The following is a 25,709-nucleotide window of genomic DNA, read 5'->3' on the forward strand; positions in this document are numbered from 1 at the left end:
CCGGGCTTCAGAAGCTCTTCCTGGTACATCCCCGCCTCCCTCTGTTCCTGGGGGTCCAAGCTCCCTTTCCCCGGGTTTCGGCCTGTTCGTCTGTGAGATGGGTCACTCCACAGGGCTGTTATCAAGACGCCGTCACGGAAAGTCCCCAAAGCCTGGCATACAGTCGGCGCTCACAAGTGCTGGCCCTCACCACGTTCACAAACAGCGGCGCTCCGTCAGACCGCCTCCCTTCGTGTCAGACCCCCCACAGCTTGCTTGTGGGACTCAAGCTTTCCCCTCCGCCCGGAAGGTCTCGGCCAAAAGGGCACTTGCCAGCTTTACCTGTGTCTCCTCCCGGCATCCCCATGGAGCGTGGCCTCCTCTCCGGGGACCGGCACCGGGCGAGGCTGCGGGCCGCGGCTGAACCAGCAGAAGAGTCTCTGGGGCCGGCACGTCTCCACCCGGACTCTCCAGAAGGTCACGTGGCAGCTGCCATCCACACGCCCGAGGAAGGGCAGGGCCAACCCCTTCCCGGCACACCGAAATAGACTCCCACCAACCCCCAAAGGCGCACCTGTTTCCCCGGGCGTCCGGGAAAGGGACTTTGGAAAGACACTGGCGGGGGTGGAGGGGCCGGGCCCATCTCCTGCCCCCGTGTGCCCGGTGCGGGCAGCGCGACCCCACGGCCCGTGTGCTGGGACTGCCCGGCACAGCCCCACAAACAGGGGGCTTCACGTGCGACGTTACGTTCCCGCAGTTCCGGAGGCCGAAAGCCCCAGATCTGCGTCCACAGGGCCGCACGCGCTCCCTCTGGAGGCTCCCGGGGAGGATCCCTCCCCGCAGCTTCCGGCTCTGGGGGCTCCTGGCCACGTCACAACAACCTCTGCCTCTTTCTTTACGTGGCCTCTCCCCGCGTGTCCACGTGCCCGTCCCCTCCTGTCTCTGGTAAGCGCGCCAGTCACCGGATTTGGGGCCCGCCCTGGTCCCGGATGACTTCATTTCCAACCCTATTTTGATGACACCAGCAAAGACCCTTACTCCCAATAAGGTCACGTGCCAAGCTTCTGGGTGGACATGACTCGGGACGGACCTTTTGAATCCACTGCACGGCCCCAACGTGCCAGAGGGGAAACTGAGGCTCGGGAAGGACGCTGGTCGTGAACGGCGGTGCCGGGGCCCCGGGGGGTCCAGCTGACGCGCTGCACGTCCTCAGAGCCCCTCTGCCGGCTTCGGTCCCGGAGTTATACGCGCACAGTAAGCACAGGCCTGGGCCCAGCATGTGGCCACAGGGGACCCACAGGTGTGTGCACACCGGTCATCAATAACCAGCACCGGATCCACCGTTAAGAGGCTTTGGGGTGACACCAGCGGCCCTTGGTGCAGCGCTGGGCGGGCCGAGGGACCCCTGAGAAGGTACCCGGCAGGAAACACCCCATCCCACCAGCTCTAAAGAGTCAGGCGCAGGTGCTGGCGGCCGGGATGGGGCTTTCCTCACCTAATCTGACTGCCACCCGTCGCCACGGTCTGACACGTCCTCCTCCCCACCTGGTCGCTGGGGCTGGTGTCACTCAGGCCACCGCAGGAAACCCCCAGGGCTGTCTGGGCCGTCACTACCGGGCCCCGTGGGACCCACACGTGAGCACAAATCATCCATCCGGGGCACAGGGTTATAGCCTCTTTGGCTCATAAACGAGAGGAGTTTCCTGTTCCCCGATTCTGCCGTCCATGCTCTGCGTCCCCGTGCCCAGCTCCGCACAGAAACGAGGATGGTGACCATGACCTCAGCGCCCCTCTGAGCACTCAGCAAGTCCCACGTGCTGCTCCATACCCGAGACAGGAGCCATCGTGTCCCTGTTGTCTCCAAGAGGAAACTGAGGCAGAGAGACAGGCGGGGTGCAGCCGGCTCTGGTGAGCAGGAGGGGGCTGTGGGCTGTGAGTCGGGGGGTCCAGCAGAGCCCTCTGCGAGTGACCAGTGCCCCAGAGGGCACCCCGGAGGAAGGGGCCGGTGGACACGCAGAGGCCGAGGGGCAGCTAGTGGCTGGACACGGGGAAGGAACAGCCTGCGTGAGGCTGGACAGGAGACGTTCTAGGAGTGCGGAGGGCCCCCGCCCCATGAGGCTGGGGTGTTCGCTGCGGTGGGAAGGCGGGCAGGGGCCAGCCTCTGTCTTACGCCCTCTCTGAGCCTCTCAGCCCCGGGTCCCCTCCTCAAAGTCGCCCCCAGGGACCCCCAAGGCCGCATACCTTCAGTCCACCTCGGCCGGGGGCCAGAATGCCCACGAGGAGGGCCATCTGCCCCAATGCTGTCGGATCAGCCTCCCGGGAGAGGGGGGCCGCATCACGGTGGGGGCTCCGTGGACTCTGGGACCCTCGGGCAGAAATCACAGTGCAGGCCCGGGCTCCGTTCTTCTCCAGGTGTCTGTCCCGGCCCCCCGCTGCCTGGGCCCTGGCACCGATCACCCCACGGAGCCCCGGCCCCACTGCACCGTGCGCCCCCATCTGCAGTGGCCGTCAGGTCCCCGGGAGGCTGTCCCTGGTTCACGGGGACACTGAGGGTGGAGACAACCCTCACCCACAGAGGCCCGGGGTCCAGAGACTAATGGCTTCCTCCTCCACAGCCTCAGGTGGGCTCCCCGGCTCGAGGCGTGGAGGGGGTGCCTTCGCCCTGCCCCTTCCCCACTGGCTCTGCAGCGGGCAGGAGGCACCATGTGGCGGGCGCCCAACGGGAGGGAAGGTTATAGATTCCCAGCCTCGCGGGGGAGTCTCACCCCTTGGCCTGGGCCTCAGCCTTCAAGGTCAACCATGTGGTCTGAAGGCCAGGGACCGGGACCCCGACGGGCTTATGCTAGTTTGCAATTTGCACATCCCATCCTGGGGCTGTGACCAACGGGGCTTTGGGGGAACCACCCTCTCCCCTCCCCAGACCCTGCAGGATGAGCCCCTCTTTTCCTCCAAAGATGTGAGGTGAGCAGGTGAGGCTTCCGCCCCACCTAGAAACTTCCAGCCAGAAGCTCAGAAGAGTCGAGCAGACAGGCAGAGCGGGGCCGTGACACCCACCGACCTCAGGATCAAGGGCCCTGGGAGCAAGCTCTGGGCTCCGTGTCACTGGCCAGTGGCTTCCCAACTGTTCCCACGCCAGCACACAAATCGGACGTGTCCCCCAGACAGGGGCCCCGGGGGACAGGTGTGCATGTACCTTTCCGGAGTCTACCCCGGGGAACAGAGCACTCTCCTGCCCGGTAACTTCCTGTTTGCTCACGTGGCTGCTTTTGGCCAGTGACCCTCGGGCGGAAGTGACCGCGTGCAGCCATGCCTACAGGCCTCACACGTTTCCGCCTGTCCTATCGAGCTGCTGCCTCTGAACAAGGAGAACGTTCCCGCGCCAGCGTGCTGCTCCCAGGAGGAAGGTTCGAGCGAGAGCAGGGCCACCACGTGGAGCCCCAGCCAGCCACGGGCCCCGAGCCAGGGTGCGGGGCTCTGCGCGCTGGGCTGCGTGCTCCACGGTGCGTAAGCTTCCCACGGCGGCTGTAACAGACGTTCTGGAACCGGGGTGCTTACCGCGGTTCCGGAGGCCCGGAGTCCAGAATCGGTACCGCTGGGCTGAAATCAAGGTACCCGCAGGGCTGCAGCCGTTCTGGGGACAATCTGCCCCCCCTGCCCCCCTTCCAGCCTCTGGGGCAGACGGCCCTCGCTGCCTGTGGCCTCATCACCCCCATCCCTGCCTCTGCGGTCACGTGTTCTTCTTTTCTGTGCGTCTGTCCCTATAACCTCCCTCCGCCTCCTCTTCTAAGAATAACCGTGATCACATTTAGGGCTCACGCGGCTAATCCAGGATAATCCCCCCATCACAACATCCTTCCTTTAATCCCATCTGCAAAAACCGCCTCCCAAATACGGCCGCACTCCTAGGTCCCGTGGACAAAGACGGGGTACAGTTTGCAGGGCTCAGTCCTCGGTCACCACACACAGCCGTGGTTTATGCCGTGCGTAAATACATAGCTATTGGTTTTCACCAAACAATACCTACTTTTATCACTCGCGACGGGCGCTGCCGTTTCTCTAGCCAGTCCCCCTTCTTACATAACCAGTGCCGATGTGACCCACTGAACTGATTTCACGCCCACAAATGGGTCGCCACCTGCCGCGTAGAAACTTCTAGCCCAGCATCCACACCTGCCAGGGAGGGGGGCCCGAGTGAAACAAAGTGATCGAAAGAAAAGAGAGAAAGGTGCTCTTTCTGCACAGCGCGGGTGGGCGGGGCTGACAGGTGCCTGGAAGGACACACGCACGCTCGAGGATGTGGTCCCGGCCACCCTGCCTCGTGGACAGTCCTCCCCTGCCACCCACACAGCAGCCTGCACCCCACGAGCAGTCGGGTGCATCAGGCGGCTTGGGAAGGGGCTCCGACCAAAAAGGAAAGGAGTGTGTGGTCCCAGGCGGCCCCAGCATCTCCGCCAGTGAGGATCCTATGGGCTCCCTCCCCCTCCTCCCGGCACACCCCTGCCCCACATTCCGGCATGATCCTTCACTCCCCACCAATCACTGCTCTGTTGTTCACTCACATCTGCTTAAAAGACGAGAAACAAATGAGATCGGAGCCTGGAACTTTCCAGCAGATGGTACAGATTCTCAAGGTGACTTTAAAGGAAAGAAGACACCGACGCTTTTTCAGGGGCATAAAAATTGGGGTCTGGAGGGATCTGCGACACCGTCCGGGCCCTGAGCAAGGATTTCTAGGGCCCAGCCCCGGCCTCTCCTGAGCACTCAGCCCCCAGAGCCAGCTGCATGCTGGACACCTCTGCCTGGAAGCCCCCGGCAATCCATAGCGGGGAAAAGAGAATGCCGCGCCCGTCTGCGTCCACCTGCCGCTTCCCTCACCTCCCCTTCTGCAACTCGGGCCGCCCTGGGTGTGCAACCAGCTCCATCATCGCTGAGCAGCTGGGTGACCTTGACCCAGAGACATAACCTCTCTGAGCCTCAGTCTCCTTGTCCGTAAAAGGGGGATGCCTACCTGCCGGGTTGCAGGGAGACAAATGACAGGTTGTAGGTGAAGGCACCTGGTGCCCAGCCTGGGAGACGGTGGCGCTTGCTAAATGACGTCTGTCCTTCCCAGCTGGTGACGGCATCAGGTTTCCGCAGCTGCGGTGACAAATGACCCCACACTGGGGGGCTTGAACGGCAGACACCTGTGCTCTCACTGTTCGGGAGGCCGAGGCCCCGAGTCAGGGCATCAGCAGGGCTGGGCTCTAAAATCTGAAGGGGAGGGGCGCCTGGGTGGCTTGTTGATTAGGCGTCCGACTTCGGCTCAGGTCACGATCTCACGGTTTGTGCGGCTCGTGGGTTCGAGCCCCACGTCCGGCTCTGTGCTGACGGCTCGGAGCCTGGAGCCCGTTTCGGATTCCGTGTCTCCCTCTCTCGCTGCCCCTCCCCTCTTCACACTCTGTCTCTCTCTCTCTCAAAAATAAACATTAAAAAAATAAAAGTAATAAATAAACAAAGAATCGAACAAATTCTGCCGGCTTCCGAACGAGACAGAGAAAGCTTCGGAGGGGCAGTGGGTCCGGCGGAGGGGTCAGCAGCTGGGAAGCCTGGGGCCACGGGAAGCTGCAGGAGGCCCAGGGACACCTCGGTGGCCCCGAGAGCCGCCTGTAGGGCAGACCAGCCACCGAGAAGGGTGGGCTGGGGGGGGGGGGCGTGTTTCTGCCAGCCGGGCTACTGTGCCACCGACACCCTCGGACACGCACACCCCCCCCGGCCCGTGGGGGTGCCATCCCGCACCGAGATCGCCGGGGAGCCACCCCCGGCCTGACAAAGCGCAGTCCACACACCCATCCGCCTCCCGAGTCAACAAACACAGATGAGCAGCCGATAGGAAAATAGGCAAAGGAGGGACAGGAAATCTGCGGAGGCACACGTGGCCCGGAAATGGAGAAAGGGCTCTCAGTGCCCCCAGTCCCCGGGAAGGCAGCTCAAAGGTGGGGGGCGGGGGCTTGCTTCCCATCCTCTCGGCAAATAGGAACAGACACGCTGCCCGGCACCGGGCTGGGAGGGGACGGGACCGGGAACTCACGCCTCCTTTGGGCAAAGGCAGAAATCGGGACGGCCCTGGGGAGAGCAGTTTGGTGGAAGTTACTTCCATTTAGCACTTCCGGCCCCGGCCATCTGTCAGGTCTGCACGGGCACAGACACCTCCGCGGGGCTCGCGGCGAGTCGGAACACGCGTGAGGCCAGCGGGCCCGCGTGCCCCCCGCGCGGCCCGAACCCCCTCACCCCTCGCCGGTTCCTCCCCCCGTGTGAGCCAGCACGGGACGCAGGGTGGGACCCCTGGGGCTTCCACGAGCCAACGCGCTAGCCAGCGAATGGACCAACGCAGACAGGCCGCTGGACGCGCTCCGGGGAAAGGGGTGATGTGGGTCCCCCACGCGGCCACTCCTGCATCCAGCGCCCGGCACCTCGCCGGCCTCAGTTTCTCTTCTGTGCACCGGGGACACAAACGGCGCCCAGCCCCGGGAGGCCGTGGGGAGGGAAACCCAAGAGCCACGCGTAACGTGCCCCGTGAGGGCCCGGCGCCCGGGCCCTGCTGAGGGCAGGACCACGGGATGGTCGTGAGGCCACCAGCCGCAGAGCTGCTGATGGGACCGTCAGATCAGGACCGCATACCTGTGGCCACCGCAGATGATTCACAACAGGCAAGGTGGGAGCAGCCCGGGGGGGCCACCAGCAGGTGGATGATCAACAACGGAATACTGTTCGGCCCGAAAGAGGAAGGAAATTCTGACGCACGCCAGGCACGGATGAACCCCGGAGACACTCGGCTCAGTGCAAGGATCCCACTTCCACGAGGGGCCGGAGGGGTCAGATCCGCCGACACAAGTGGACGGTGGGGACCGGGGGCGGGGAGCCCCGTGTCAGTCCAGGGACACAAAACAGTTCTGGGGAGGAGGGTGGGGACGGCCTCACGACAACGTGAATGCGCTTAGGCCACTGAGCTGGACACCCGGAAATGGTGAAGATGGTGAATTTAATTTAATTACGCAACGAAAGCAAAACGTGCCAGTCGATGCTGTGCCCAGGGCGGCAAACCCCCAAAGCACGACGGAGGGGGGGCCCCAGCCGCCGCCTGCCGCCCACCGTGGCGTCTGCTCCGTGGGTCAGCGTCCCTGCGTCCCAGACAACGGGGCGCCGTGAGGGGGCCGACCAGGGCGGGCCTATGAATCACGCTCCCGGGACCGGGGAAGCGGGGGAATGAAGGGGCGGCATGTTTTCCAGCTCAGTGTGGATAAATTTACACCTCAGCGCCTGGGCCCTGCAACTTTCCCAAGCACGGGGCTGTGTTTCCCAGGGAGCCCCAGGCCACCCCGCTCTCATGCGGACGCTGTCCCGGTTCCTGGGAGCTGCGGCCCGGGGTCATGCCCCCCACCCACAGCTCAGGCCTCTGGGCTGCAGCAGATGTGTGCTGGCTCTGGGGCGGAGGGGTGGGGGGAGCACGGCGGGGGCGGAGAGGGGTGGGGGAGGGGTGCCGAAGTGCCTCCCGTGGGATCCCTGGTCGAGGGAGGGGGACAGAAAGGGCACAGATGCACCCAGACACGAGGACACACAGGTGCATCGGTGGGGGGTGGGGGGAGGTCAGGGAGAGCCGGCTGGAGGTCACCCAAACGCTGGCTGATGGAGGGGGGAAACGCAAGGGAAGGCGGGCCCCTGAAGCAAATTTGCAGGGGTGGGAGGAGGGACCCCTAGGAGCTCAGCGCCACGGCCCGGGCACCGGTGCTCACGAGGAAGTGACGGGCAGTGGGGTGGGGAGGGGCCGGGTCTCAGCCCCTCGGCCGAGCCCCGGAGTCCGCCCCCGATGCAGAAATCTGGATTATGCCCGAGGAAGCGGAGAAGAACGGGTACGTGCACCCCTGTGGCCAAAAGCAGCCAGGTGCCCATCAACAGACGAACGGCGAAGCACAACGCGGTCCACCCGATGGAGCGTCTCCCAGCCTGGAGCAGGAAGGACCTGGTGACACCTGCCACCACGTGGACGGACCTGGAGGACGTTACGGTCAGTGCAGCGAGGCAGCGGCAGAGACAAACACCGTGTGACTGCACTTCTGAGGTCCCCAGAGCATCAGATGCCTGGCGAAGGCAGAATGGAGGTCGCCAGGGGCTGCGGGCGGGGCGCACAGAGAATCAGTTCAGGGGACACGGTTTCCGTTGGGGAGATGGAGACACCCTGGAGACGGAGGGTGGTGCAGGTTTCACAAGAATGTGAATGTCCTTGACACCAATGTAGGTTCTACATTATGTGTATGTTATCTCAATTTAAACATGTTAAACACACAAAACAACAAAACGGGAAACACTGTCCACCTGGTGAAGGAAAGAGAGAATGTGGTCAGCAAAGCATGGAGAACCCGCTCAGAGCCACCCGCGGTCGCTGCGATACTGCTTGCCATAGAAGCTTCCGGAAGGTCGAGGAGACAAGCACGGGGTGCCACCTGAGGGTCCACGCAGAGGCAAGAGCCGGGAGAAAATACCGCAGTGGGGCCTGGGGGCATTCCTGTGTTGCTGGGAGTCACAGATTTTTCCTTTTCTGCTCATCAGTCGGCTTTTGCAAAACTGGATGCTCGGGGCCCCCCTGTAAGGTCCCCTCTGGCCAGAGTGGTACCCAGATGCGTGTGGGAGGCAGTGGAGGGCTGGTGACAGAGTTTAGCAGAGAGGCAGGCTCCGGCTGGCCAGTTAGGCGGGCGTCAGGCAGGGGTCAGGCGGGCGTCAGGGAGCCCAGAGGCCGCTGGGAGGTGGCGAGGACCAGGACACTTCCCGTGAGCACAAATGGGGCCTGGGTGTGTGAACCGTGTCTTTTAAAGCCTCTTTTCTCATTGAAATCATTGGGGTCACCTGCTGCGGGGCAGGTGGGCGGGCACTGCTCCTCCAAGGTGATCCCACCCGGCTTTGAGCTCAGCCGACCTCCACCCTGCCCCCACCCATCCCCCTTCCCTCTCCCCCCACCCCCAGCCATCTCAGGGCGGGGGGTGGGGCCCGGGGCCCAGGGCACAGGCAGCCCTGACTCTGGCCCTGTGGCCTCAGCGTCCTGCCTCCCCCACCTCCACCCCAGAGCCCTGAGTATTTCCGAGGATTCTGGAAAAACTAACGGTGTCACAAACACCCCAGAGCTGGGAAGAAACATGAGCTACAATCTTACGGAAGACCCGTGGGGACCCGCCAGTCCGGGCCCGGACGTGCCCCGCAGTTAATTACCAGCCCACCGTCCTCCTTCGCCAGACCACAGCCACATGGGGCCTGGTTCAGCGTTTGCCTGCAATTCATTTCCCTTCGCCAGAAGCTCGCGGGCACGCAGGGAAGTGGCCTTTGCCAGCCACGAATGCGACTCGGGTCTCTTTGTTCAAGCTGAGTCAAGTAATCGATATCTGAATAATTCAGTGTCCGCACAGGACACCGCGGGGGAGGGTGGATCCGCTGTGCTCAGTATTCGGGGCAGGTCCCTCGCGGGTCTGCACACGGGAGCCCCGTTTGCCAGCGTGATTCTGGGTTCTAAGTAGGAGGACCGTTGTCGACGACGCTCTCAGCGCACTGGCTCGCCCTCCTTTCCTCCGCATTCCAAATTTGCTGACGTTCGGCCGTGTGTCGCACGGTTCCATCACCTCGGACAGAGAGCGGACGAGTGTCTGAACAGGAAGGGGTACGAACAGCCCGGCACCTGCCACGGAGCTCAGAGGCCGGGGAGGGGCCCAGCTCCTCCGTGGCAGCGGTGGTGGGGCGGCCCCTCCTTGCCCGCCGGTCAACACTCCCCTGCTGCTGCCACGGAGGCCAGTGACCGTCCCCACCCACCGCCAGCCACAGACGTCCGCTGCCAAACTGCCGCGGTCCCTGGAGTCGGGCACGCCATGGGGAATGGAGAAGGTTCTACTCCAGAACTGGGACAGCCGCGGCCCGGCTGTCACCAGGGTTTCGGACTGGCCCGAGGCCCCTCCCTGGTCTCTGAGTCCCGCTGGTCTAGGTGGCACTGAGGCACTAAGGCCTGTGCCTGTATGGTCCCCTGCCAGCCTCCCTCGCCGGACCGGACTTCCAGACGGCGGGGGTCTGGGGGGCCTCATGTCGCTGCCCCAGCAGCCCCCGGCCGGGGAGAGCGCCGTAGCCGTTGAGATGACTCTTCACCTCAGACGCAGCGGGCACACGCCCTTGTCACCTGTGTCCCCTGGCTTCACAGAGTCACAGATTTAATGACATGGGGAAAGCCTGAAAAAGGGCTGCTTCTTCTATTCTCAGGAGAGCTGAGGGTGACGGAGGGCTGTGGACGGGCTGCGGGGTCAGCCTGCTGCGTGGGAGTAGGGGGTCCGGGCTTCCAGAACAGGGGCTGGCTGGCACGCCCAGCCTCTCTCCCGCCCAGCCGGTGCCACCTCCCTCCCCGAGATAGCACCCCTGTCCCTGAGCCCTCAGAGGAGGTTGACCCCACGTGACCCTCGAGGAACCCCAGTCCAGAGGGGCCAAAGGGCCACGGAAGACAGCTCGGCAGCAGGTGGGGAGGACGAGGAGGGGCCTCAGCACGGCATCCCTTCTGTTGCTCCCGCCTCCCTCTCCCCTGCACGGGGACCCGCAAGCCCTCCCTGACCCGGGCACGCCAGCTCTTGGGCAATAGCTCTCTTGCAGGGGTCGTGACACCCACAGCCCCCTAAACCTGGCCTGGCCTGGCATCACCGGCTGAGTCGCCAGCACCCTGGACCCCAGCAGCCCTGTCAGAAGACGCAGGGTCTGTGCCTGCGGAAGCACGAAGTCCTCCCTCTCCCCTCCTCTCCCCTGTGCCTCTTCGGCCCCTCACATGCTCCCTGAACACCACCTGCGAGCGCGATGCCAAACAGGCGCGGGAGACCACGTACAGGAGAGGCAGACAGGGCTGTGGGGCCCTGGCACCTTACCCAGGGCCTAACCTGGGGCACCGACACCGGTGGAGTTTCTCCAGCACACCCTCCAGTCTCTCCTCCAGGGCTCTGTGCCTGCTGCGGGGCGCCCTTCTCCCCACGGCTTTGTCTGGCTAACACCTACTTGCTTAATGCCACCTCTTCCAGGAAGCCTGCCAGGATTTCTCTCTCCGAGCAGCTTCACTAGCCGGCTTCTCTCTGTCCCCAGAGAAGTGCTTTCTCATGCTGTGTTTTCATCACGTACCGTCTGGCTTTCTCATTATGCCTGGACGAGTAACTAACTCAGGGTCACCTCCAGCACCTGGCCAGCAGATCGATACACTCAAGTGAAGCCACCACCTCTGCCCCCCCCCTTCCCCCATGGACGCTGGGCTGGTTGGCTGCGGGTTGGAAGATGCTGCCGTGCCGTCCACAGGACCCAGGGCGGGGCCCCCTCCTTTGGGGCAGAGAGAAGGGTCTTCTACGAAGGGGGTGTCCTTCCTGGTATCAGTCCCCCCCACCAGGGAGAGGCAGGTCCTCACAGAGGAAATAGGAAGTCAGTCAAGAAGGTCCAGGAAGGGAGGCATCAGAGCCCCGAGCAGGACATCAGTGCTGGTCCCCAGGCCACTGGGGCGGGGCAGAAACGGCCCTCAGGACCCCACTTTCTAGCAAGATGCCCTTTCCAAGGTACCCACCTTGGAGGCTGTGGGTCCTATTTTAAGAAAAGCAACGGTTTCTGTATAAGACCCTTTCAGAATGTTTCCTACCCTGTCCCCAGGGCTCTGGGCAGTGACAGCCACCGCCGACACCCCAGCCCAGCCGCAGCCCAGCCATCAGAGCGTCAGGAGCCCCCTGGCCTCGGCCAGCCGAGGTGTGGAGGAAAACCCCACACGCACATGAACCAACGCAGGCTCCGAGCTCAGGGACGGGTCACGCAGGGTCGCAGAGGGTCCCAGGAGGCGTCGGCGGGAAGCTGACCCACATTTGGTGCAGATCACAGGAGGCACGTCACAGGTCAGCGGGAGCCCAGAGTCCAAAGGGAACGCCCGAGGGCAAATGCTGGTTCCACCTGCCAGCTGGGGACTCCAGGTGGCCTTCTCCGAGCCACCTGGCTTCCACGTCCCCACCTGCAAAACAGGCATGTGGCCGCCACCCCTCAGTGTCCGGGGGGCCAAATGGCCAATACTTGTCCACTGCTCTCGTTCTCGCCACGGCCGTTCTCGCCACCCCCGAGGCACCTTTTACGGAGAAGCAGGTCGATCTGGAGACCTCACGAGGAGACACGTGTCCCTGGGGGAGGCGGCACTGGGGGGGGGGGGGGTCTCCCGAGAGCCGGCCAGGCCCGTGTGAACCCCGCCCCCTCGTCACCAGCCGCCTGACCTCGCGCACGTCGCGCGTCCCGAGCGAGAGCGCCCTGTGCGCAGCGTGGGAGCCTCGCCCCCGCCCCACGGGGATCCGCGACTTCTCCGCCGGGCCCGGCGTTACTAGATGCTCCGCGAGCAGCAGACATCGATTTTTATTAGACAAATCAATCGCTCCCCCGAGCTCCGGCCGCGGCGGCGGGGGCGGGGGCCCCTGCGGAGACCGGCACAGGCCCGGGCTATATTTAGCTTTCCTGCTGCAGCTCGGCGGGGTGCGGGCACCCCGGCTCTCTCCTCACGGACCACCCCGGAATCTGCTCCAGAGCAGAACCCCCTCCCGTCTGTAACTGCAGCCGACGCACACGCCCCCGTGAAACTCCCGTGCTGGTCACGCGTCGTGCCACCCACCGCCCCACTTCCACGGCGAGCACGCTCCTCCCGAAATGGGGAATGCGTCCCCGGAGCCGGCGCGGGGGCCGGAGAGCCGGGCAGCTGCGCTCCAATCAAGCCTCCCTGAGCCGAACCCTGCCCCTTGCGCGTCCTCAAAGTGGGTCGGCAGGAGCAGCCCGGCGTCAGCCGGGGCGCAAAAGGTGCCCACGACCCTCCCGCGCGCTGCTGCGTTTTCTCCCCGCGCGTCTTCCGTGCGTGCGTGGCGGACACGGAGCGGCGCGGGGGATTCCGCGTCCCCTGCTCCTCACCCGTCGCCAGCACTGACGCGTGGGCTCGCCGACCCCTCATCACCGTCGTCACGACTGCAGGGCACCCCGCCTGGACCGGCGGCTCTCCAAGGAGTGGGGGCTGGGAGCACTGGGGGGCAGGGGGCCGAGACCCCGTCGGGGAGTCAGAGCCACTTTCGGAACAAGATTCAGATGCTGCTTCCCGGGTCCACTCGCACCTCGTCCCGAGGGCACGTGCGGCATCGGGACCGGCTGGACACAGGCCAGAGTGAAGTCCAGCCGTCGTCTCTCAAGCCGGACATTGAGGAGACTTGCCCGACTGTGAACCAACGCCCCTCGGGCCACTAAAAACACATGTTGACATACAAAGGGCTGTTTATTATCCGTCGAGTTAACGAATATCTTAGGATCTTCTCCATCTTGACGTCCGGCTCAGGAAACGCCAATAAATACAACCCATTTAGAAGCGGGTCTGAGAGCCCCCACTGGACGGACAGTGATGAACGTGCCCCACGCTCTGGGGGCGGGACGGGCCACGGTGCACAGCGTGCCCGCCCTGCGCTGGACGACAAACCCGTGTCTGTGCTCCAGAGCCTCTGCAGAAAGAGTCCCGAAGAAGCGATTCCTCTACCAAAGGGCGCGGATGTACTTAAGGCTCGGTGGGTGTGCCTGAAGCTGGCGCCCCAGTCGGCAGTCTGTGACGGGATCCAGCTCATGGGGTTTGGGGAAGTTTAAATTTAGCCGAGTTAAGAGTCGCATTTTTTTTTTTTCCCCAATGAGAAGTCATCCTCGAAAACCCTCTGCCGGGCTGGAGACCCCACAGGGTGAGGACAAGTGCGGGTCCCAGAAGCGGTGGGCACGGAGGCTGTCTGCCGGATGCTGGGGGATGCCCTTCGCCGCAGGTGCGATCCGGTTAAGGGTCTCGAGACGGGGACCGTCATGGATGGTCCGGGCAGGTCCTGATGCACTCACGAGCGTCCTGGTGGGAGGGAGGCAGGGGAGACGGGCGGGAAGGGATGGGGGGTCGCTGCCCCAGAAGCTGGAAGAGGAAGGAGTGCGTTCTCCCCGGAGCCCCCGGAGTGGTGGCCCCGCTGACACCTTCACTTCAGCCCGGGGACGCTGGGGGGAGCGGCCCGCCGGCCTCCAGAATGGTGAGGAAATTATTGCTGCGCATCGCCCTCCAGTGAGGAGGGGCTGAGTCCCCCCTTCTCCAGCCCCGTGACCTCCAGCCCACGGCATCACCTGCCAGGAGAGCTTCCTGCACTGGGCTGCAATGAACCCCCCTAGAGGCCCTCACGGGCCCCCACCCCTCCCCGCCCTGGGGCTCGGGCACATAAGCCACTGCCTGTCCAAAGTCCTCTCGGCTCCTTCAAAGCCTGCTGGCTGAGCCACTGCCCACAAGGGCACAGACAGAGAAGGGACCGCGGTGCAGGAGACCGGAGGCCGAGGGAGGAGGGGAAGAGGCAGCATCGGTGGCGGGACGCGTCATGCCAGCCCTAGGCCTTACAGGCTTCGGGGGGCCCGGCTTGGCCAGGGGGACAGAGCGAGCAGGGAACTAGAGGGCCTGCAGGGGAGAGCAATCAAGGCAGCCCGAGTCCCGGGTGGCCTGCAGACGGGGCACCGCCACCCTTCGTCCCCCAGCACCAGGAGCCCCCACCCACCCAGCACTGGGGCCCCCGCCCATCCCGTGCAGTAGCCCTTGGCCGGGCCGCGCCCCACAACACGCTCTGGGCCCTGCAACCACGCCCACACTGCCCTGCACCCACACCCGCCCTGCCCTTTAGCCACACCCACACTGCACCCTACTCCCTCCCCCACTAGGGACAGGCAGGGAGGCGCCTCGCTGGATGCCGGGCTTCTTGTACACATATCGCATTTCCTGATTTCTGCAGCACCCCGGGACATGTGTGAGGGAGCTGATGCGCGTAACCCCGCACCCACAACTACTCCCCGAGCACTTGGCAGGCCAGGCCCGGTTTCAGTGGGAGGCGAACCACTAGATCAGAACGACAAACAAGGAGGCGGATCGGGGGGGCTCGGAGGCCCACGAGTCGATCTGGGCTTGAACGCGGGGGTGCTGGCACCACGGCAGGACAGAAGACATTCGCCAGCGCCATGGCTCCGGGCCCACCACTGGCGCGCACAGCTGGTCGCCGTCCTGACTCCTTCCTCACCGCCGGGCCTGACCCCTGCCGTGCGGCTCATCCGCTCTGGCCCCACCGGACGGTCTGCTGATGCCCGGACACCCTCCTTCCCCACCTCCCTGCCTTCGTGCTGAGCCTCCTGCCTCCCAGTCACCACTCACGTGCCGGTCCTGGGACTCAAGTCCGTGCCCTCTCCTCCAGGAAGCCTTCCCTGATGCCATACGGACGCGATCCCTCTTGTCCTGTCCCCATTCGGCCTCCCACCAGGTTCCGATACACCTGTTCCCTGTCTGTCTGGGTTGTGACCTCCACGGGGAAGGGTCCCTGCCGCCCTGGTCTGCCCAGCGCCCTCCGTGTGTCGGGCACAGGGCTGCGCATCCAGAAACGTTTCTCACGTCTCGGTCCGACCAGCTGCTGCTTTACCTGAGGCGGGTGGGTGAGAGAGGCAGTGGGCAGGGACCCAGAGGGCTGAACAGTGCCTAAGGTGTCGCACGGGCAAGAGGCCCCAGCCGTCACAGGGGCAGCGGGAGGTGTGCTCGGGGTGCCGGGGCCCCGGGTGGGAAACACCGCGGCCACTGCCATCACCTGCCTGCCTGAGAGCAAATCCTGTGTCCCGAGGTGCCCACACCCGGGTGCAGGGCTGGCAGGGCCCGCAAGACGCCCCCAACCCCAACGGCACGTGAGGGGTGAGGCCTCCGAGGGTGGAGGCACCTGCCGGGGGGACGCAGCCAGAGCTAGGACCCAGTCACCTCTCCACCAGACCGTCCTATGTCTTCCCACCGACCCCAGAGCCGCTCACGCACCATCCCGAGACCCGGGCTCACCCGGTACCGGGGGAAAGCAGATTGTGTGAGATCCCCCTGCCCCCACCCACCCGGGGGGTGTCAGACTGTGCCCCCAGAACTAGAGAAAGGCCTGGCTCCAGACCCCGCAGACGCAGACCGTCTGAAACCGCACAGATGTCGGGGGTCAGGTCTGACACTGACCACAAGAGAGGAAGGCTGGCTGAGGTCCAAGAGGGCCACGTGAGCAGGGGCGAAGTGGGTTTGGATCCAGGAGCTCGCAGGCTGGAATCCGGGCTGGTGACTTATGGGACACACCACGGACGTCCAGCCCCGGTTTCCCACCCAGTCAGGAAGCTGGGACTAATCAGGAGGAACGCTCAGAACACGGACCATCCGTGCGCAGGCCCCGCCCGGTCGGTGAGCGGGCGCCCTGGCCAGGCGTCCGGAGCCTGGGGCACGACCCCACCGCCCCGGACACCGAGAGGCCCACGTGAGCCGGAGCGGGAGCCCGGAGGTTCTCGGTAAACACCGGCCCCTCCCTGCCTTTCCTCTTCCAACGGGCAGTCCTCGCGCATTCATTATTCACGAAGGTGCTCCCCAAACACCGCCAGGAGCAGGAGGCCCTGGCCGCATGCGTGCACTGAAACCACACAGCCTCGCACCCCTGAGGAGGTCGGGAACAATCCCCCCTTTGCAGACATTGCCTCTCCCTGGGCCTCCCGACCCAGCAGCAGGGAAGGTGGGGAACGTGGGCCGTCGGAGTCGCAGGCAGCAGCTGCCACAAATGGTCACAGACCTACAGGCTTGAAGCAGACGTCATCTCTCACAGGTCTGGGGTTCCGAGTCTGAAATGGGTCCGCAGGGCCGGCTCCTCCTGGAGGCTCCCGGGGAGGACCCCTTGTCCGCCCCGTCCGGCTTCTGGAGGCGCCTGGTTCCTAGGCTCCCAGACCCTCCTCGGTCCCCCCTCCTCTGACCTCTGCTTCGGCCCTCCTCTCCCCTCTCCGCCTCCTGCTTCCCTCTCCTGAGGGGCCTGGATCACGAGGGGCCCACTGGGTAGTCTCCCCAAGGCAAGGTCCTTAACTGAATCCCATCTGCAAAGTCCCTTTCCAACATAGGCCCAGGTTCTGGGGACAAGGACAGGGACATTTCAGGGGGCCATTACTCAGCTCACCACACCATCCCAGACGAGGCATTGGGGGAGGGGCGAGACCTAACCCTGGGTCACACGCAGCAGGGACCAGACACAGGTCCTCAGCAGGAGACCCCAGCCCTGCCCACCGCCCACCAGCTCTGCGGAGGGAGGGCAGCGAAGTCCCCGAGAGAGCGGGGATAGCGTCACAGCCGGTCTGGAGCTCTGGTTGGAAGCCTGGAAGACTGAGGGGGAGGAGCTCCAGCACAGGGGCCGGGGGGGGGGGGGGGGGGCGGGTGGCAGTGGAGAAAGCGGCAGGAAAAAGGCAAGCAAGGGCGTCTGGGCACCACAAGCAAGGACAGCATTCTGCACACAGTGGGTGCTCAATAAACAGTCATCGGAACATTCTGGAATGGCTTTGAGCCCTTGAGGGGCTGCTGATGGCTGGGAACAGAGGTGGCCCCGAGCTGAGGCTGGACAATATCCGAAGTATGTGGGAGCCACAGCGGGTGTGGCAGCTGCGGTGACACCTGTCCCCTCCCCACCCCTAGGTCTCCCGTGGCAGACAAGGACGGGAGCTGGCTGACCCCTCCGTGCTGCAAACCCATGCACCACTTCGCTTTGCAACCTGAGGCTCCCCCACAGCACGGTGGACACTCGCTGGCCCTGGACCGGACGGGGGGGACCACGCCCACCCTGCAGGGCAAAGACCCCAGCATCCCACTCCCCCCAACACGGGACTGCCCTGAGGAGCTGCCCACCCATGTGAATGCCCCCACTCTCCCCCCTCCCCTTCTCCCCCCTCGTCCTCTCAACCTGTGCCTCCTGGGGTCGCTCCCCCGGCAGTCTGCCTGGACCCACGTCCTTGTCCCCAGAGGCACCTGGACTGCGGCCATCACAGGGCAAAGGCTGGGGGCGGGGGGAGTCATCCTGATGGATTTGAACCTGAAGTGGGGGCCACGGGGATGGTCCTGGCAACTCCTCCTTCTTGAACTTCACACCCACCTGCAGCCCCAACTGAGACATCATCTTCTGGTAGGATCCTGGGGCCGCCCACGTCCGAGGAGAGGCAGAGGGTCAGAGAGAGGCTCTGGACGCTGGCAAACACTGGAGAAGGCTGGGGTGCTCTTATCGCCACTTTATAGGTGGGGAAACTGAGGCAAAGAGCAGCTAAGCAACCCAGATGCCGGGACCCAACTAGCAGATGACAACTGGGACTGGAGCCCAGGTCAGCCTGACCCCCAAGCCACCGACGGTACTTTCCAAGGCATCAACACGACCTCTCTCGTTGCTTAGAAATCTTCAGGCGAGGCAAATGGCGCACAGAGCCCCCCAAACGCGTCCTGTTCAGTAGAAGCCTGGCTGGGCTGCCACCAGCCTAGGAGCCCACGGAGGCAGAAGGCGCCCAGGACCAGCCCCGGCACCCAGCGGGGCTTGCTGTTGGCTGCGGCCAAGGGAAAGTGAGCGCCACGAAATGCAAAGCACACGTTCCGCCCTCCCCAGTCCTGCCCACGGACAGGGAGGACGCGGGCATCCCGGCTCGGGTACGAGGCAGACGCCCACAGACGTGGCTTCCCTGGCAGGCTGCGGAGAAGCCTCCTTACATCAGGGAGCCTCCGTGTAAAGGCCAAGTGCTTCCTGCCACCGAATTGTCAGACGAGCTCTACGTGGCAGGAAAGGATGATGGGGGCCATGCTTCCCTGAGATGCTGGCTCAGCCTCAAGCTCAGACCATCTCTCTGGGGACAGTGGAGGGGGGACAGGGTTGTCAGAAGCGGGTCACATCCCTGAGGGTGACGGTAGGCCCTGTCTTTACAGACGGGTACGCTGAGGCCCAGAGAGGGAAGACAGCCTGCCCAACGTCACACAGCGGCCCGGGTGGGTGGAGCTGGGATTCCCGGGAGCTGAGGCACAACCCATGGGGCTGGATGATGCCAGGGGGGCTGGGCCGGGCGCCACAGCGGGGACGCGGGACAGTCGTGACTGCTGCTCTAGAAGGTCTCGGGGACCTGGGGGAAGGGAGAACCAGGGCCAGTGGGGCCGGGCTACAGAGAGGCTTGCGGGCTTGATGGGGTGAAATTCTCCCTCGTGGTCTGAGCCATGTGGATGCGGATCTCTGGGTGGTGCCAGGACCCCAGGCGGGAGCCCCTGGAGAAGGCAGGGGAAAGAGCGTGCCCTCTGGAGGCAGACAGAGCTGGGTTGGAGTCTGGCTCTGCCTCCCTGGCTCTGGGAACGCAGGTGCTACACCTGAACGATGCAAATATGCTTCATGCCCCAGGGGACAAGATGGACCCTGTAGTCCCCCCGTCACTACAAAGCATTATTACGAAATGGCCAAGCCTTATCCAACCCAAACTCTCAGCCACGCATTACTGGGGGGCAGTAAATGGCAGGAAAAGCCAGCTCAGGCAAGCGCAGGGGGCAGTGGGGGGAAGGTGGGCGCACAGAGCCCACCCACGTGGGAAGAGGAGTGTCTGGGCACATGGGGTTCAAACCCGGGTGTGGCGCGACGCCAGGCGGCCACCAGGCCCTTCTGGGTATTTGCTTCCCCTCCCGTCACGGGGACGCCTCCCTCCAATCATGGGGACACCCGGGCAGCCCCGAGAAGCACTGTGAGAACTCAGGAGCATCTGGCCGGGCGTGGGGCCCGAGGGAGCGTCCCGTGAGCCGTGGCTGCGGTGACACTGAAGTACGGTCCTTCCTGACACCCTAGAGGCCGCGGCAGTGGAAACATCCCCGAGTAAACAGAGACGCTCCGCTCAGGTTGCTCTGCCCCGCGTCCTACCAGCCCTGAGGCCCAGGGCTTTCCGCCCATGCGAGTCGGCACACATCTGGCCGGTCCCCTCCGTGGCTCCCAACGTGGTCGTCACCCACAACTGAGCCGCGATCCGAACACCACCGTGTTCTCCTATGGCAGCTCTTTTAGCTGACTTCTCCAGCCTCTCCCACACGTCAGGACCCGCACCCTCAGTCCCTACCCGAGACCCCCGGGGGAGGCGGCATCGGAGGCACACAGAGGTTCCACAATCAATAATGCCAGCAGGTGACCGAGCTGGAATGTCGACACCCGAGTTCAGTGGAGGCCTTGTCCTGTCCTGTCGAGGCAGGGGCAGAGCAAGGGGTGTGAGGAAGTCCCCGTGTCGGTGCAGAGGGGAGGGACCAGAGTCCTGGCAGCTGCTGCTGTCGGCCACCACGGCAGGCCCCGCCGAGGACCGGTGCCAGGACAGACCCTGCCGGCTGGGGCCCTTCCCACCCTCTTCTGTCATCACCCCGAGGCGACCATCTCCTCCGCGCAGCTCAGCTCTCCCACACTCCAGATGATGCTCTGGGGAGTCAGGGTCCCAGGCGGGTGACCTCTCCCTAAGCGAGGGTGACACTCCCCTTTCTGGGACAGTTAAGACCGGACTCGCCAAGAGTTCATCAAAGTCAAGGGCACCTGGGTGGCTCAGTGGGTTAAGCGTCCAACTTCGGCTCAGGTCATGATCTCACGGTTCGTGGGTCTGAGCCCCGAGTCGGGCTCTGTGCTGACGGCTCGGGGTCTGGAGCCTGCTTTGGATTCTGTGTCTCCCTCTCTCTCTCTCTCTCTCTCTCTCTCTGCCTCTCCTCTGCTCATGCTCTGTCTCTATCTCTCAAAAATGAATAAACATTAAAAAAAAAAAAAAGAGTTCACCAAAATCAGAACTTGATTCCAGAAAATATGCCATCTAACCCCAAATTAACCTCAACGACAGAATCCAAAGGTCCTGGGTGGCAGGTCAGGGGGTGCCCCTGAACACGAGAGGAAACAGGTCAGACTCAGGGATGCCCCTGCGGAGCCAGAGCGTGCCAGCTGGTTCTCGGGCGAGAAACCGCCCTTTTCAGATGGATTTCTGGGTCAGGATGATTGGTCTTCTGCACCTGATTCTGACAGAGTCATGCAGAGAAGCCAGGCACCAGGGCCCCTGCTTGTGGGAAGCTCCCTAACACCGTCCACCCCCACTCCCAGCCAAAGGACAGCGGCCCCCGCAGGACGGAATGTTCTGGAACTCCCACCAAGTCACGGACTTCGTGCGCCCTGCTTAGACTCGGCAGCACTCCTTGCCCACTTTCACTGCAAAAGGAGAACATACGCAATGAAGAAAACTTGGGAAAGTCGCAGAGGGTATATAAAGACGCAGACGTGGGGAACCTTCTTTGTCCTCTTTCCACGAGAGAGGCCGCTGCGGACATCATCGTGACGCGTGTCCCCCGGCTTTTCCTCCTTTATTGTGTCTGCAGCCTGGAGATCGCGGATGACGTACAACCCTGCCCTCCGCCGTTGTCTAAATTAAACTCGTCTGCTCAAGCGTTTCTCCCAACGTTAAAACCTCCTCACATACTGTTAACTAGAATGTTCCCCCCACCCCCAGGCCGTGAGCAGCTCCAGCGGGATGGGGACTGTGTTGGTTCTTGTCCACTGCTCTTCCCGGGGGGCCTGGCGCTGTGCCGGGCACACGGCGGGCGTGCGGTAAGCATGAGCCCCCCGAACGAGTGACCGCACGGCGGGCTGGTGTCTCGTCACTCCCCTCCACGTTTAGGCAGCTGCTAACTTCCTGTGGCACTGATGTGAGCACCTTTGCGGCTACCCACGGTGGGTCCTTGTCCACACTCGGGTTAGGTGAAGGGCTGTGTCTCTGTTCCAAATACCCAGGGCTGTGGTAACCAGAGTAGGGGACCGGGGCTCAGGTTCTGGCTCTGCCGCACTCTCTCCTCGACCCTGGACGGTTGCTTTCCCTTCTCCGGGCCTCAGCTTCCCCTCTGTGCATGTGAGTGGGTTTGCTCCCCGACATTCTCCAGATCCCTCGTAGCTCCGAGATCTTAACCAGGCAGCCATGAACTCAGGACAGTGGAGCCGGCCGCCCAGGCTCTCCACCTGGCCCTGCACCTGTTTGGGGCTGAACCGTGCCTCCCTCCAAATCCACATGCTGAAGCCCTACCCCTGGTAACGCAGAACGGGACTGCCTTTGGAGAGAGGGACTCTATGGCGTAATTCAGGTAACACGAAGCCAGTCACGTGGGCCCCAATCCAGCATGAGCGGCGTGCCCTTGTTAAGAACGGGAAATCTGGACCCAGACACAGACCTAAGGAAAGCCCTGTGAATACAGAGAGAAGAGGTCCGTCTACAAGTCGAGGAGGGAGGCCTCAGCGGGAACCAACCGGGCCCTCACCTTGAACTTGAACTTCCCGCCTCCAGAAGCGAGAGAATAAACGTCTGTGGTTAAGCCGCCCCGTCTGTGGTGCTTTGTTATGGCGGCCCCGGCACATTGATCCAACCGGCCAGGAGCCAGGAGCCTCTGAGCAGCTGGGGATGCCCACCTGCCAGGCCTGCAGCCGCCAGGGACAGTATCTAGGCCCAGACAGAGCATGGGTCTTGCTCGAGGACCTGGCATCCATCAGAGCTGGCCCTGGGGCCTCTCCCAGATCAGGGACTCCCCTCAACCCCACCTCGCCCGCTGTGACCCCCCACAGGCTGCAACGTCAGGAGACCACCACACTCCTCATCTGCTCGCCCCCGTGCCAGCAGGCCAAGGCTACGTGCAGAGCTAAGGGCATTCCCTCCATACCACAGGGAAACTGAGGCACGAGGAACCCGTAGCTAGCGCGTGGGATCTGGATCTAGGTCTGACACAGGATGCCGCCTCTGACAATTTCCCTGGCCACCCAAAATAACAGGCCACAAACCAAGCAGGCAAATACACGGGGCCCTGAGGCCACACCCAAGCCATCTCAAAGGTGACCCACATCATGTAACTGAAGGAAGACGTGCCTGCAGCCTGGTGGCATGGAGGAGGGGAGCCTGTGACCTGGGAAGGTTGTACAGACTCTCGGGCTTTGCCCAAAGGGCCCATCTAGGCAGCTGGATGCCGGACAGAGTGATGCCCACCTACACCTGTTAGCACCAAGCTCTGGGATGATGCCAGTCTTCTTGGCGGAAGGGGGGCATCAGGGCACTTGCCCTCATTGATGATGGAAGCCCCTGACCCGCCAGATGTGCACAGCGGCCACACACGAGAGCCAGGCGCCAGGCACGCGGGACCACCGCTCCCCCCACTGCGGTGTGGGGTGCACATAACGGCCCGGGGACACATCTGGGGCATGAGCCACAGGTGGACGGGAGCAGGCGCGCTGGCATTTCCAAAGGGCTGGGCAAACTCACAAAGACAAGGGAACGTGGCCGCCTAGCAATGACCGTCACAAGCTACTGAGGACCTACTATGTGCAGGGTTTCCCACTCGAATCTCATCCGCTCCAGGTGGCCAGGAATATTGTCTTCACACCCCAGGAAGCCGAACTCAGGAAGGTGCCACCATTCGCCAAGATCACAATTTGCCACCAGGCGGACAGCACGGTTCAAACCCCAGCCCCCTTGCTCGTTGGATTCACGACCCCGCACGGCCCCCGGTGCCCACAGAGCCCCTCTCCCAAGACGACCACAAATGCTGGTGCTCCTTCCAGGGTTCCCCTTGATTACAGGAGGGACCGGAGCCATCAATTATGATCACAGAAAACCTAAAATTACCCTGTGTGCACCCTGTCATTATCCCCACCTGCCATTAGATAAATGTGTCTGCAGGTTCTGCCGGGTCTCAGGGCGCCCCGCTCCCCAGCCACCTCCAGAGAACAGGTTGGCCATTTCAGAAATCCTCTTCTAGAGAATTCTGCCTCCCGCTGCCTGCCATTTGCTCTCAGCCACTCTCCCAACGCCCACTGCCAGTGCGGTCCCTCCTTCCTTGGTTGGAGGGGGAGGGGACTATTTCCCCTGCGAGATGGGTCCCTGGAAACAGTCCTCCTAAACCAAGAGCAGAGCTCGGGGCAAGCACTCGCTAAATGCACACTCCCTCCCTGGTCCCATTTCCCCCCAGCTTGTCCCGGTGGTTTCTGCACCATGGCCAAGGGCCATGCTGCAGTCTTTGGCGAGACAGGCTCAGAGGAAAGAGCACAGGAGGCAGGCAGCACCAGGTTTGAATCCCCACTCTGCTGCGTGAGCCGAGCAAGGGACTCAAGCCTGGTGAGCCTCGTCGCACCCTGAAAAATGGGGTGACGGCCCCTCCCTGCCAGGGAAGGTACGGACCAACCGTCCGCCCAGTGCCAGGCCACAGGAGACTCTCAAATCAGGGGCCCCTCTGGCCGCGCACCAGACTCATGCCAAGGCCTCCCTGCTATAGGTCTCAGTTTCCCCAAGCGCAGTAGGTGCGGCTGGCTTGTGACGCTGTGGGATTTTCCAGGGCCACACAGAGGCTGTCAGATCCGGTGGGTGCGGCGGGAGGCAGCCTGAGGGACGCGCAGGGGTGCGGGCCCGAGATGCCGAGCGGTGGGAGATGGGGCGGGTCGCACCCACCTGCGGGGTCTGTGCCCCCAAACCTGCAGCTGAAGAGCCCAAGACGCCGGGGGTCGACCTGACGCCCCCCCCCACCCCGCTCAGGCGGCGCGAGCGCAGCACAAGGGCGGCACCCCCTGCCGCAAAGCCCCCCAAGTCATCACACCTCTCCGTGGCAGGGTCTGCGGCGGCCCTGCTCCCCACCGCCCGGACCCGGTCGCCTTCTGCAACCTGCAGCGACCCGGGACCCGTGAGAAGCAAAAAAGTGGCGCCTTCCAGACAGCCGGGCGCAGCCACCCGGGCCGGCGCGGTGGGAAGGGGTCTCCGGCCCGGGCTGCAGAGCTGCGCGCGCCGCAGGCGCAGGGGCAGGGGGCTGCGGACCGCCCCTCGGGTTTGCCAAGACCCCGGGACAAGAGTTGGGTGGAGCCACCGGGTGATTTCCCCGGTGCTGCAGGTGCAGCCCCAGAATGCCCCCACAGCCCTCGCTGCGCCGCGACCCAGCTCGGGGACGCGCCGGTCCCTCGGTCCCCACACTCACCTGCACTCATCTCGGCGGCAGCAGGGAGGCGGGCGGTCCGGCGTTGCGGCGGCCCGAGGCTCCTGCCCGCAGGGGCCGCGCCCGCGCGATCGCCAGCCCGCCAGCCCGCGGGTTCCCGGGTCCGCCAGCCCCGGGCAAGGTCCGCGCCCGCCCGCAGCGCCGCCGCAGCCCCCCGGCGCGCCGGCCCCGCCCCGCCGGCCCCGCCCCCCGCCAACCCCGCCCCCTCGCGCGGCCCCGCCCCGTTCCGCCCCCGCCGCGCCGCTGGCAGGACGCGCCCTGGGAAGTGTAGGCGCAGCGCCCCCGCCGCTCCGCCTTCGCGGCCCAGCCGCCGCACGGACGAACTACAAGTCCCGGCAGGCAGCGCGGCCCGCGCACGCGCAGCCAGGCGACGCCGCTGCGGCCTCCCGCCGCGGCCGGTGGGTCTCTGCGGGGCTGTCAAAGCGGCCTGGCTGGCGCCTTGGCTGGCGGCGGCTCCCGAGAGCCCGGGAGTGACAGGGAGAGAAGCCAAGGGACAAGAGCTTGGTGCAGCTCCAGTTGAGTCGTGGAGTTGCAGGGGGCCTGAAGACCTGGGCCAACCCCCGCCTCACCCAGTTGTGCAGACAGGGAAACCGAGGCGGGGCGCGGGCTGGCGCGCGGCTCCCGACTCCAGGTCTAGGGCAACACACCGCAGGCTCCCGCCGCGCTGCACTGGCTGGCGCCTTAGGAGGGGCCGCGTCCTACCCCACGGTAGTCCCCGGCCCCAGTCTCTCCCCCCCCCCCCCCCGCTGTCACCGACTGCCCTCTGTGACGTCAGGAGCCCAGCACGGGGCGGGGTCCGAGTCCTGGAGAGGGAAGGACTAGGGGTGGGCCTCAGGAAAGGACTGGG

General features: G+C 64.3%; 1 protein-coding gene across 17 annotated transcripts in view; it reads right to left on the bottom strand.

The window, feature by feature from the left end:
* ABLIM2 (actin binding LIM protein family member 2) overlaps positions 1-24,988 on the bottom strand; it is a 140,179-nt gene extending 115,191 nt beyond the window's left edge. For all 17 annotated transcript variants that reach the window (XR_006217108.1, XR_006217107.1, XM_042985053.1 and 14 more), the window contains exon 1: positions 24,845-24,988. Coding sequence is in view for 15 of the 17 variants with exons in the window: in XM_042985053.1 (XP_042840987.1) it covers positions 24,845-24,854 (10 nt within the window). In the remaining 2 variants the exon portion in view is untranslated. The remainder of the gene's footprint in view (positions 1-24,844) is intronic.
* Between the last annotated feature and the right edge of the window lie 721 nt (positions 24,989-25,709).

The sequence above is a fragment of the Panthera tigris genome, chromosome B1 (genome assembly GCF_018350195.1).
Source record: "Panthera tigris isolate Pti1 chromosome B1, P.tigris_Pti1_mat1.1, whole genome shotgun sequence".
In the NCBI taxonomy this organism is placed as follows: Eukaryota; Metazoa; Chordata; class Mammalia; order Carnivora; family Felidae; genus Panthera; species Panthera tigris.